General features: G+C 36.4%; 1 protein-coding gene across 4 annotated transcripts in view; it reads right to left on the bottom strand.

Moving 5' to 3' along the window:
• LIN28B (lin-28 RNA binding posttranscriptional regulator B) overlaps positions 1-13,458 on the bottom strand; it is a 109,271-nt gene that overhangs the window by 41,268 nt on the left and 54,545 nt on the right. For all 4 annotated transcript variants that reach the window (XM_035296412.3, XM_008994834.6, XM_035296413.3 and 1 more), the window contains one exon: positions 192-376. In XM_035296412.3, the coding sequence (XP_035152303.1) occupies positions 192-376 (185 nt within the window). The remainder of the gene's footprint in view (positions 1-191; positions 377-13,458) is intronic.

Genomic DNA, 13,458 nt, shown 5'->3' with positions numbered 1-13,458 from the left:
AATGCTGAAGGTTCAGTTCAGTACACTATGCAGGTAATTAAAACTGCAAGATAGCCTATGTTCCTGAAGTTTAATTCTACATGATGGTGGTTTCTTCTGGCTAGATGATATAAAATCCAGTAAGATGAAAAAATTTCAGAAATCCTTTCCAAATACAATATACCATAAATGAACAAGGCAAAAATGATTACCTATCTCCCTTTGGTTTTCTTTTCTGTAGAGTCTTCCCTTTAGGTCTTCTTTCACTTCCTGAACAGGGGCTCCCACCAGGTCCTGTTACCCGTATTGATTCAAGGCCTTTGGAAGATTTTTTAAATGTGAATTCCACTGGTTCTCCTTCTTTTAGGCTTCTAAATCCTTCCATGAATAGTTTGCTCTGTAAAGAGCAGAAGAGGAGGGGGAGAGAAAGAGAGCTCACGATTAACATTGCTTTATAAATTATCTCTCCGTAATTTTAACAAAGAAAGATACTCTGTTATGCATTACAAAAGTATAAAGTCTTTAAGTTCAGTGAAACATATGCCATTTTAAAGTCTCCTTTTGCAATACTGGTAGTGAGAAAAAAAATTTTTTTAAGGCAATTTGTTAGTACTTAGAAAAACTTAAATGTACATATTCTTTGTCCCAGCAACTCCACTTAAATGATTCTACTACAGACATACACAAAGGCTCAAAAAGACACCACAGCATTGATTAAAAAATTGCATCTATCTGAATGTCTGTCAGTGGAAAACTGATTAAATAATTAGTATAACAGCTCCATATAACATTATTAAGCCATTAAGAGAAGTTTTATTAGTCCTACATGTTCTGTTGTGGAAAGATAAGCATGTAATATTGTTGAGCTAAAAAAAAAAAAAGAGTTATTCTGTGTCTACCATAATGTTATCTATATAAAATTTTAATTTTATTTATTTTTGATGCAGGAACTCGCTATGTTGCCCAAGCTGGACTTGAACTTCTGGGATTCTCTTGCCTGAGCCTTCTGAGGAGCTGAGATAACAGGCACATGTAGAGTCCAGCTAAAGTTTTTGAAAGATATATGTTTATTATGTAGGATGTGGTCTGAAACAAGAGACACTAAAGAGTCATTTTCTCCAGTCCTGTTCTAGAAAGATAGTGAAGTTTTCTGGTATATACATTACTGCATTGTTTGAGTTTTTTATAATATGAAAGGCAATCAATTTTCATATTTGAAAGACAGCTGATTTTTTTGCAAAAATAAAAATGTTCACCAATTATAAAATTGTTAACTTTGGTTTCAAATATTATTTGGCTCTTTCAGTCCTACTCTTTCATCAAAGCCAATGTGCCAATTCAAAATATACTAAAAATAATTAAATCAGTAGTTTTATCTATTTTTTCAAACCCATCTGTGTACATTTTACAGACCTAATTTGGAGTATCATGTAGTTTAAAGACTCTTCTGAATTGGTATGGCAATAGAAATAAAACATATGATGGTATAAGTCCTTAGTTCAAGTCCAGTTCTTTAAGTAAACTGCTTTATTGCTTTGAATGAGCCATTTACTATCTTTTCTGTTTATTTATAAATTCAAAAGATTTGAGTTCTGAATAACAACAAGACCATAAGAAAAAGATTTTGTGGTCAAGTAAGTTTGTAAACCACTGTATGTTGTTTCTCTGTGAGAGAATCATATTAGCATATTAAAGTCTCAGAAATGTTCTCACCTCCCCAGCTCCCAGGAAACTAAAAATCTTGGTTTAACTGTGTTTAATCTAGCAGTTTCCTGACCTAATTGATCCTAGAGCACCTTCTTTAAGTACAGATGATGAACATACTTAGAGAAACCCTGGACCAAAAATATCTTCACTCCTCCAAGTCCATGATTCTAAAGCAGCTAAATAATTACACGTAACCAAATTATTACATGCAACAAACAAAAACTTCAAATATACAGTGAAAAAGGAGACCATTCATTACTACGGCAAGACAGCCCATGAAAATAAGGTTATTAACCCACTTCTAGTGCAGGTCATGTGATGCAGTGAAATCCTTCATGTGAAAATCTGCAATTTGGCAGCACCTTTTCTGCTATCTGATGAAATGTAGGGGGAATAAATCACAACTGCCTACACTCTTTAAAATAACAAAGTATTATTATTAAAGCTATTTTAACATTTCTAAAGCATCTTCTTATTTTTTTCTAAGCTTTCTCCTCACTAATTATAGTTATTTTGCTTTTATTTCCTTTTTCCCTCTTCACTCAAGAAAGTAGAGATTATTTCTCTTTTATGGATGAAATGAAGCACAGTTCAACTACTGAAATTATGAGAAAAAAGAAACGGCATTTTTTATTAGAGCTATCATATGTTCATATGTTTTGTTTCCGTAACAAAAACTCTATCACTGGTCTGGGTGAAGTGGCTCACGCCTGTAATCCCAGCACTTTGGGAGGCCAAGGTGGCCGGATCACCTGAGGTCAGGAGTTTGAGACCACCCTGGCCAACATGGTGAAACCGTCTCTACTAAGAAAGTACAAAAAATTAGCCAGGCATGGTGGCGCTCGCCTGTAATCCCAGCTACTTGAGAGGTTGAGGCAGAAGAATCAGTTGAACCTGGGAGGCGGAGGTTGCAGGGAGGTGGAGGTTGCAGTGAACCAAGATTGTGTCACTGTACTCCGCCTGGGTGATAGAGCCAGACCCCCTCTCAAAACAAACAAATGAAAAACTCTATCACTTATCTCCTCATAGTTCTTAGTGCACTTTCCTAGGAGTTAGTGCATAGCTTCTAGTGTACCCAAATTAAGCTGGTGTACTTTCACTTAATTTGATTTAATTTTCCATTATTACAATTTTTGATAGGTATCTTATAAGTGAACTCCTTTTCCAAATCTGAAGTAAAATTCTGGCTCTTACAAACCAATAAATTCTAGCTATTCTTCATAATATTCTGAAAGAGTACTTTAAAAAGTTGTATCATATGTGCTCCTCCAAAAATTAGTACACATAAGGTAACTTAGATTCATAACACTTGGCAAAAAATAATAAACATCTATAAAAACTATGATAGCTTTGCAAGAAAAAGACAAGAATTCACAGAGAATACTCTGTCTTTGCTATTATACAAAATAGCTGCTAAATAGGTGGGAAAGACTGTTGAAAGTATGAAATTAGCTCACTATATTTCTGTTCCCCAAATATCAACTTCTCCCCTTACCTTGCCAATTTTTATTAAAAGTTTCTCCATTTTTCCAATTACACTGGTTCCAATGCTTAGTTTTACCCAAACCATTTCTTGAATCTTGTTTATTCTTGCTTCCTATCTCTTCTCTTTCATCTGCCCCATCCACTTCATTGGATTGCTATCACCCTACTTCAGGTCTTAACTATTGTTTGGGATTCAGAAAACAATACACCAACAAAGAAAACTTTAGAAGCAAAAGTTTTATCTGTCCTTCTCCAGTCTTCCTGTTTCTCAGTCTCATTTCCCCCCAAGACTAGCCATAGAAACTGGAATCCCTCTTCCCCAAGGTCGGTCACAGAAACCAGAACCCTTTTTCCCCAAAGCCACCATAAAACCTAAAAATATGCTCTAATTCCACCCCAACCCCAACCTTTCTGTGCAAAAACTGACCTACCTTGTTTGATTCTAGGTCTATAAGACCTCCAATCAGAGAAGGTCCTGCCCATAACCAGAAGGCAGGAATGCATGCTCAGAGAGGCCAAGAAAATTCTAGACAGTCAGGCCTTGCTGGGTTTCAAGTCTGTTGGCATTACATTGCACATAATCTTTTTGTCCAATTATATTTCTACACAGCTGTCTATACTTTGTTCAACATATGCCTACAAATGGACAATTTCCCCTGTATTTTTGGATCTTCATTCTGAAGGCTCCTGTGTCATGGTAAAACTATGATCAAATAAACTTGTAAGCCTTTTCTCCCATTAATCTGTCTCTTGTCAGTAATTTTTAGTGAATCTTCAGAGGCCAAAGGAAAGTTTGCAATATCTTCTACCAGGATAAATGTAATAGTTTCTTCATTGACATCTCAGCATCACAACTGCTCCTTACTCTACAGCAACTTCCATACCTGCACATAGCATTCTCTCTCAATAAATCTTAGCCTGTTAAGTATCTTGTCTCAAAAATCTACAATTCTGCACTTAGGTTATAGGTGAGATCCTTCATAATCTTACCTTACTTACATTTTCCACTTCCATTCCCATTACTCAAAACACAATCCCTCCATTAGTAAAACTGGATGACTTATATTTCTCTGAATATTTTCTCATTTCTGTATTCCATCTTATTCTGGTAGGGGATGTACTCTCCTAGTCATGGCTGTCTATTAAAATCTTACTTAATAAGACCTCAACAGCAAGGCAACAAAACAAAAAATAAGACAAAAGAGACCTAAACTAAAAGCCTCCTTCTTCATAGCAAAAGAAATCATCAACAGAGTGAACAGACACCCTGTGGAATGGGAGAAAATATTTGTAAATTAGTTATCTGACAGATGATTAATACCCAGAATATACAAGGAACTCAAACAACTTGACAACAAAAAATAGTTAGCAAAGAACACAAATAGATATTTTTCAAGAGAATACATACAAATGGCCAACAGGTGTGTGAAAAATGCTCAACATCACATCACTAATCATCAGAAAACCACAATGAAATATCTTACTGCAGCTAGAATGGCTATTATTAAAAAGATATTGGCAAGGATATGGGAAAAATAGAACTCTTATACAAGAGAAGTCTACCAACTTTTTGCATTCCTGTTGGTAGGAATGCAAATTAGTACAACCTTTATAAAAAACAGCATGAAGATTTACCAAACAACTAAATATGCAATTACTATTTGATTTAGCAATATGACTACTGGGTATCTACTCAAAGGAAAAGAAATCAATACGTCAAAAATAATCACACTTGTATGTTTTGCCCAGCACTATTCACAATAGCAAAGACATGGAATCAACCTAAGTATCTATCAATGGATGAGTGGATAAAGAAAACATGGTATATATACACAATGGATATTACTCTACCACGAAAAAGTACAAAATCATGTCTTCTGCAGCAACATAAATGGACTGGAGGTCATTATCTTAAGTGAAACAAGCTAGGCACAGAAAGTCAAATATCACATGTTCTCACCCATAAGTGGATACTAAGAAATCTGTACACATGTCAAGATTACCAGGGCTCAAGCAATGAGCAGCTACCCACGATTATGTCACTGCACTCCAGCTTGGGCAACAAAGCAACACCCATTCTTGAGGAAAAAGAAAAAAAAAGAATATCAGAAATAAGGAGTCAACTGAAAACAGTCCAAATGCTATAGTTTATTTGCTAAATATTTTTACCCAGGGCTTCAGATATTAATGGGATACTTACTTATCTCTCTTGACACAGGCTTTTCCTCTCTAACTAGACTGGGAAGTGGCTACAGTTTAATAACTTATTCTCCCTAGAAATAAGAGTAATTTTTTTCTCTAGGAGGCATAAACTGACTTCCAGTTCAAAATGGCAGGCTGAACAGACAAGTGAGGTGCCTCACATTAGTCTTTAAAAGCCATCAAAATGACAAACTAGTAGAAAGAAACAAATTCGCAATAAAGAAGAGAAGGAGAGGGGTGTATCAGCAGAAAACCAAATTCAATAAATTTCTAGAAGTTTGAGTGCTAACTGATAACTGAGTTGAAGGACCCACACCCAAGAAAACTAACAGAAGAAGCTACAGCAGAAATAGGAACCAAGATTCATAGCAGAACCCTGAGAAACTCTGTGTATATACATGCATGATGAAGGGCAAGAACGAGCAATGGGCTTGGAAACAGGGAGGTTAATGAAAGGTCTGTGTAAGGACCAGGTTTCCATTTCATAATCACATACCCTTCCTACCTACACATGTGAAAACTGGGAAACATTGCCTCAAGGTAAATAATATGACACCCTACACCCTTCTCTAAAGAGACTAAAGGAAATATCCAGGGTCTTCTCTAAAGAGACTGAAGGAAATATCTAGGCAAGTGGTAGAATACTGAATCCTGTGCATATACCCCATTCATTCTGACAATTAGAAGACCACTGGTGTAAAAACTGGCTCTCACTGGACCTTAAATCATTCCTAAGCCTCATTCTTATCCATCATTCATGTATCTGAAGGGTCAACCAAGAATCATAAAACATGAAACATAATTAATAAAGACCAAGATAAATGAAAGAACAAAAGAAATTTTATATGCCATCTACTTAGTGTATCTGGAGACATCTGAGACAATATAACATCAATAAAACAATATTTTAAACAACCGAAGAATTCAAAAGGCACTCTTCAGAAAATTTTGAAATGACTATTAAAATTAAGTGGCTTAGAAGTAAAAGATTAGAAAATGGAAGGGGATTGGAAGGAAGGAAGGAAGGAAAGAAGAAAGGGAGAGAGGGAGGGAGGAAGATATATGAGACAAAAACAAAAACAAACAAGAAATACAGAGGATGAATCCCAAAAGACAAATATTTAACTTTAACTTGATTTTCAGGGGGAGAATACATAAAATAGAGATAGAGGAAGAAAAATTATGAAATGAGTAATATGAAGGAGCGCTCTATACCATGTAGAAGCATTATAGAGAAGCTTTACACATGAGGTACATTTTTGAGTGCATGGAGAGTGAAATTCTAATGGAGACTGAAGACAGTAGTTTAAACTGAGCTAATGGTACCATATACTTGTGCAGCAGGAACAGTTAATACAATATTTGAGGATGGCAAGGAGAATAGTTTAAGTGTATTATGTGAAGGGAGAGATCAAAAATGAGGTTGAAAAATGCAAGCCATAGTTGTATCATGGAATTTTATTTATTTATTTTTAAGAGGCAGGGTCTCACTCTTTGCCCAGGCTGTAGTGCAGTAGTGTATAATCACAGCTCACTGTGCTCAAGCAATCCTGTTTCAGCCTCCCAAGTAGCTAGGACTACAAGTGTGCCCTACCATGCCTGCCTACTCTTAAAATTTTTTTGTGGAGTCTCACTATTTCGCCAAGCAAGTCTCACTAGGCTGGTCTTGAACTGTGGCTTCAAGCAATTCTCCTGCCTCGGCCTCCCAAAATGCTGGGATTACAGTCATGAACTACCATGCCCAGCCAATGGAAATTTTAAATTGACATCTTAAGCACTTTATTATGTCTAACACAAATATTTCTCTCTAAAATTATTTCTCTATTTTCAAATTTCAACTTCTTTATTTTAGATTTAGGGGGTACATGTGCAGGTTTGTTACATGGGCATACTGTATGATGCTGAGGTCTGGGGTATGATCAATCCCATCACCTAGGTGGTAAGCAAAGTACCCAATAGTTTTTCAACTCTTGCCCCTCTCCCCCTCCCCTCCTAACTCTCTAGTAGTCCCCAGTGTCTACCTGTTGCCATATTTATGTCCATAAGAACCCATGTTTACCTCTCACTTGTAAATGAGAACATGCAGTATTTGGTTTCTGTTCCCTCATTGATTTGCTTAGAATAATGGCCTCTAGCTGCAAAAACCGAAAAAACAGCCAAAGCCCCAGTTTTCCATGTCTGTAAACTAGGGGTAATAATATAATCTAGGAATATGAAATATCTCATATAGTTATTGTTGGAGCCCAAATAAATGTACAATGCCTAGAACAATGCTCAGTATACTCTTTTTAAATTTCATTTTATTTAAACAAAAATAAACTATTTCTTTAAGTATCCAGTCTACTCCCCCATCTGCTGACACAGGGATGGAACAGGTGGGAGAAAACAAACTTGTATCGAGAGAGAATCTATTCAGTAACAGGTGCTATGCTGAATGCTTTCACTGCTATTTGATATGCTCAACCCACCCTTACCCTTCACCCACACTTGGCAAATATCTGTATATTACTGAGTTTCAGTTTAAACATTGCCTCAGCTCAAAGCCCTTTATGATATTCTTAAGCAAATACAGGTACTCCTTTTCCAGTGCTCCAATTACATATGGTATTTATCACTATTATAATACATCACTACCTTATGTCTGTTTTTCATGTTTTGTTTTGTTTTTGCAACAGGGTCTTGCTCTGTCACTCAGGCTTAAGTGTAGCAGTGCAATCTTGCCTCACTGCAGCCTGCAGCACTCAGGCTCAAGGGAACCTCCCACCTCAGGCTCCCAAGTAGCTGGGACCCCAGGTGCGTACCACCACATTCAGCCTTTTTTTTTTTTTTGTATTTTCATTAAAGATGGGGTCTTGGCACATTGCTCTGGCTGGTCTTGAACTACTGAGCTCAAGCGATCCACCCGACTCAGCCTCGCAAAGTGCTGGGATTATATGCATGAGCCACCACACCCGGCCAATGTGTCTGTTTTCTTATAAAGCTACTAACTTCTCGAATGGAAATATCATAATTTTTCATTCACATGCCTAAAACCATCCCTGAAACATAGCAGGTGTTCAGTACATATTTAGCGGAGGGGGAGAATCAGGGTGGTGGGGAACAAGGGAAAGAGAGAGGGAGGTAGAAAAAAGTACCTGTGACTTTTTCCTCACTTAGATGAGAACATGAAGAGTCCCAAAGTCCTATCTGATGACAGAGAGAACCAGGACTCAAAGCCAGATCATATGACATAAAAAGCCCATGTCTATCATGATGCTTACTATAACATTCTCTGGAATATTTCAAACGTCCCTCAACAACATAATAATCACAATAATAAAGTCTAGAATCTTGAAATATATGCCACAGGTAGGCCACCCTACTCAACCTATGCTCACCTTTTATCCTTTAATTTTCTTAACTTTTAAAAATATACTATAAAACTTCTTAGCTGATGCAATGAATCGTAAAGAAATGGATGCTTTTATGGTATTTTTCCTCTTTGAAAATAAGAGGCACTTAATAGATGACAGCTAAATAAACTTTTAAAATAGCTATCATATCTATGCTTCTATGGTATTCACGCTGCACTGTTGAAATAATACTATATTTCAAGTAGATCTAACTTATAAAAATATCTCTAATTTTAAATGGAGTAGCAAAACAGTATATCTGTGGATGTATACTATCTAAGGATGTATACTATAAGCCTAGAGCACTGTTTTGCAACCTGTTTTTCATTATACTCCCCATAGTGAGCATTGTTTCCTATTTTCCCCTCCATGTAAAATTTTAATACCACAGATATATTAAATATTTACTTATGTACCAAAGCTCTTTGGAAGACCACAAACCACTATAGTATCTGGGATGGTACTGCCTCTACAAGAACCAATTTTCATTTCCTTGTTGTGGTATCATGCTCTGAGAATGTATGCCCTCAACCACTTAAAGATGCAAAAATGTGTAAATGAAAAGCCAGTGGATAAATTAAAATGGATTTTAAAAATATCATATTAACACGGACAGCAGCAGAAAGAAGTAAAAAAGTTATTGAAGAATGGTATAAACAGAAGGATATCAAAGTGCCAGTGGATCTAAATCGAACCACATGAACAGTTAGATTAGATGTTAACATAGGATTTAACACTCCAACTAAATTGTAGAGATTTATCAAATTGATGAAAAAGCAAGACCTGACTATTTGCCATCTACATCTACAAAAGAGCCACTTTACACAACTATGAAGATACATAAAAATCAACAATCAGAGGATAGAAAAAGACAACCGTGTAAACAATACTAAGGCTATAGGTATGTTATATTACTAAATGTAGGCATTAAGATAGAGTATTATCAAAAATAAAAAAGGAAATTTCATAATGGAATTTTTTAAAACTCATTAAGAAGGCATAACAATCATAAATGTGTATGTGCCCAGTAATGGAGCTTTGAGATGCATAAATCAAGAACTAACAGAATTATAAAGAGAATTAGACAAATTCCAAGCATAGCTGAAGATTTTTTTATAAGCTACCCTCTACAGTTAACAGAACAACTAGGGAGAAAGATTCATGTAAGACACAGAAGATATTAAAAAACACCATCAACCAATTTACCCTATTTGAGAGTCATTTGTTCTCTGATAAAAGAGAAGTAAAATAGAAACCATTAAGACAAATAAAAAGATAAATAATTATAAATATGTGTAATAACATAGTATATTTTTAATTAACCTGATAATGCAAAAGAAATCACAAGATATTTTAAAAATTTTGAACTGAATGATAAAAAATACAACATATCAAAATTTATGGGATGCTGCTAAAATCATTCATGAAGGAAAATTTAGATTTATGTACTTTTATTTATTTATTTAAAAGGCCAGGTACAGTGGCTCACATCTATAGTCCCAGCACTCTGGGAAGCCCAAGCAGGAGGACTGCTTGAGGCTAGGTGTTCAAGACCAGCCTGGGTAACACAGTGAAACCCTGTCTCTATGAAAAAAATTTTAAGGCAGGGCACAGTGGCTCACACTTGTGAGCACTTTGGGAGGCCAAGGTGAGTGGATCACCTGCGGTCAGGAGTTTGAGACTACCTGGCCAACATGGTGAAACTCCATCTCTACTAAGAATACCAAAAAAATTAGCCAGGCATGGTGGTGGGCGCCTGTAATCCCAGCTATGCGGGAGGCTGAAGCAGGAGGATCGCTTGAACCCAGGAAAGGAAGGTTACAGTAAACGGAGATCACCCCATTGCACTCCAGCCTGGGTGGTAAGAGTGAAACTCCATCTCAAAAGAAATTTTTTTTTTAATTGGCTAGGCATAGTGGCACATGCCTGTATTCCCAGCTACTTAAAAGGCTGAAGTGAAAGGATCACTTGAGCCTAAGAGGTTGAGGATGTAGTGAGCCGAGACTGTGCCACTGAATTCCAGCCTAAGCAACAGAGTGAAATCCTGTCTCTAAATAAATAAGTAAGAGAGAGAGGTTTCAAACAACATCATAGGATTTCACGTTAAGAAGCTACAGAAAGTGCAAAGGAAACTCAAAGTTGGTAGAAGAAAATAATAGGAACATAAGCCAATAAAATAGGGTAAAAAACAACGAAGAAAAGACTGCTAAAAGTCAGTGCTTTCAGCAAAACTGATAAACCCTTAGGGAAACTGACAAGAGAAAAATAAAGTATACAGATTAACAAAATCAAGAATCAAAGAGGGTGTATCACCACCAATCCCACAGACATGCAAAGGGTAGCAAAGAAATATTACAAATAAATGATTGCAATAAAATTGACAACTTATAGGAAATGAACAATTATTTGAAAAGTAAAACTTAGAATGGACATGAGATGAAACAGAATAACTGAAAATAAAATAAGATAAAAGTTCAACAAAAACTCACCAAATTAGGAAGAGAAGGAAACACTCCCAATTCACTAAATGGCATCTCTGGAAAATCTAAAGCTAAATCAAACTTAATAATGAAATACTGAACATCTTCTTCCTCAGACTGATACAGTGGCTCACGCCTGTAATCCCAGCATTTTGGGAGGCCGAGGCTGGTGGATCACTAGAGATCAGTAGTTAGAGACCAGCCTGGCCAACGTGGTGAAACCCTGTCTCTACTAAAAACTATAAAAATTAGCCAGGTGTGGTGGCAGGTGCCTGTAATCCCAGCTACTCGGGAGGCTGAGGCAGGAGAACTGCTGGAACCCAGGAGGCAGAGGTTGCAGTGAGCTAAGATCACACGATTGCACTCCAGCCTGGGCCACAGAGCAAGACTCCATCTCAAAATATAAATAAATAAATAAATAAATAAATAAATAAATAAAGTAATTCTTTGACCCAGTAGTATCATGCATTCTACCACCTTCTGTGAAATTTTGACAGACTAATTTATTTGCTACCTTGTAATTGAGGTAAAACCAAAGCCCTTTCACAGTTTTTGACAACTATTACAACGTATATCCCAGTGATTCCTTTTTATTGCTCAGTAGTATTCTATTGTATAAAATAGCAAAACTTATTTCTTCTATTGCTGAAAGATATCTACACTGTTTTCAGTTTTGGGCTATTATGGATAAATCTGTAACATACATTTGTACACAAGTCTTTTTGTGAAGATGTGTTTTCATTTCTCTTGGATAAAAACCTAGCAATGGAATCAGGGCTCATAGGGTAGGTATGTTTAATTCTATACGAAATTGCAGAACTTTTACCAAAGTAGATCTAACCATTTTAGATTCCTGTCAGCAATGTATAACAATTCTAATTGTTTCACATCCTCACCAACTTTTAAGTCATTCTAGTGGATGTGTATTTCATTGTGGTTTTAATCCTATTTTTTGAAGCCTAATGATGTCGATTACTCATGTGCTTATTTTCTATTTTATGTATTTTTTTTTAGTAGTCATATCTAGTCAAATCTTTTGCTGACTTTTAAAAATCAAGTTACACTCTGGCCAAGTGCAGTGGCTCACACCTATAATCCCTGCACTTTGGGAGTTGAGGCGGGAGGACTGCTTGAGCCCAGGAGTTCAAGACCAACCTTGACAACATGTGACTATTTTATCTGACAGCGGGCACTAACATACTTGAGGTGTTTTTAAATGACAACATACAACAATTTATGATTTTAAAAAGGGGCTGGGTGTGGTAGCTCATACCTGTAATACCAATGCTTTGGAAGGCCAAGGCAAAAGGACTTCTTGAGGCCAGGAGTTAGAGACCAGCCTGGGCAACATAGTGAGACCCTTCTCTCTCTAATTTTTTTTAATTAAAAAAATAAAAATTAATAAAGGGGCTAGGCATACTGGCTCATGCCTATGATCCCAGCACTTCAAGACCAGCCTGGGCAACACAGTGAGACCCCAACTCTAAAAAACAAACAAAAATTAGCCAGGTGTGGTGGTGTACATCTATAGTCCCAGCTACTCAGGAGGCTAAGGTGGGATGATCTCTTGAGCCCAGGAACTGAAGGCTGCAGTGAGCTATGATCACATTACTGCATTCTAGCCTGGGCAACAGAATGAGACACTCCTAAAAAAAAAAAAGTATATTAAAAAATATACATGCTTATTTTCAACAAAGGAAGAACATTTAAATTAGCTGAGGAACATGGTCATTTAAAAATCTCCATATTGGGCATTTACAATTCAAGAATGCAAGCAGTTATTAAATACTGCCAATGATGCAACACAGAAACAAAAATGTCCCACAATTCTTTCAAGTTTCTGACTCTGTTTCAAAAAGCATTGCCTCTAAATCATTTATCTTAAACTTCTATTGGGGAAAATAGCTCCCCAATGTTTTCATTAACTGTACATTTACTCAACAAGGCAGACTTGCATTTCCCTACTGTCTTTTATATTAAGCATGGCCATGTAATTTACTTTGGCTAATGAAATGTGAGTAGAAATAGCTTAGGTACTTTTGGGCAGAAACCGTAAGAGCTAGCTAGGGTAAAATCTGCTGTGTCCCCTTTTTGCTTCCCAAATTATGAAAGCAAGTTTCAAGATCCATTGTCTGGGTTTTGAAGTGAGAGGACCATGACTACAGGACCCTGCAGACCACATTGAACACATAGTGTGAGAGAGATAAAAGCTT

Source organism: Callithrix jacchus, chromosome 4 (genome assembly GCF_049354715.1).
Source record: "Callithrix jacchus isolate 240 chromosome 4, calJac240_pri, whole genome shotgun sequence".
NCBI classification, from domain to species: Eukaryota; Metazoa; Chordata; class Mammalia; order Primates; family Cebidae; genus Callithrix; species Callithrix jacchus.
The sequence above is the reverse complement of the archived record's forward strand: the minus strand, read 5'-3'. Positions and strand labels throughout refer to the sequence as shown.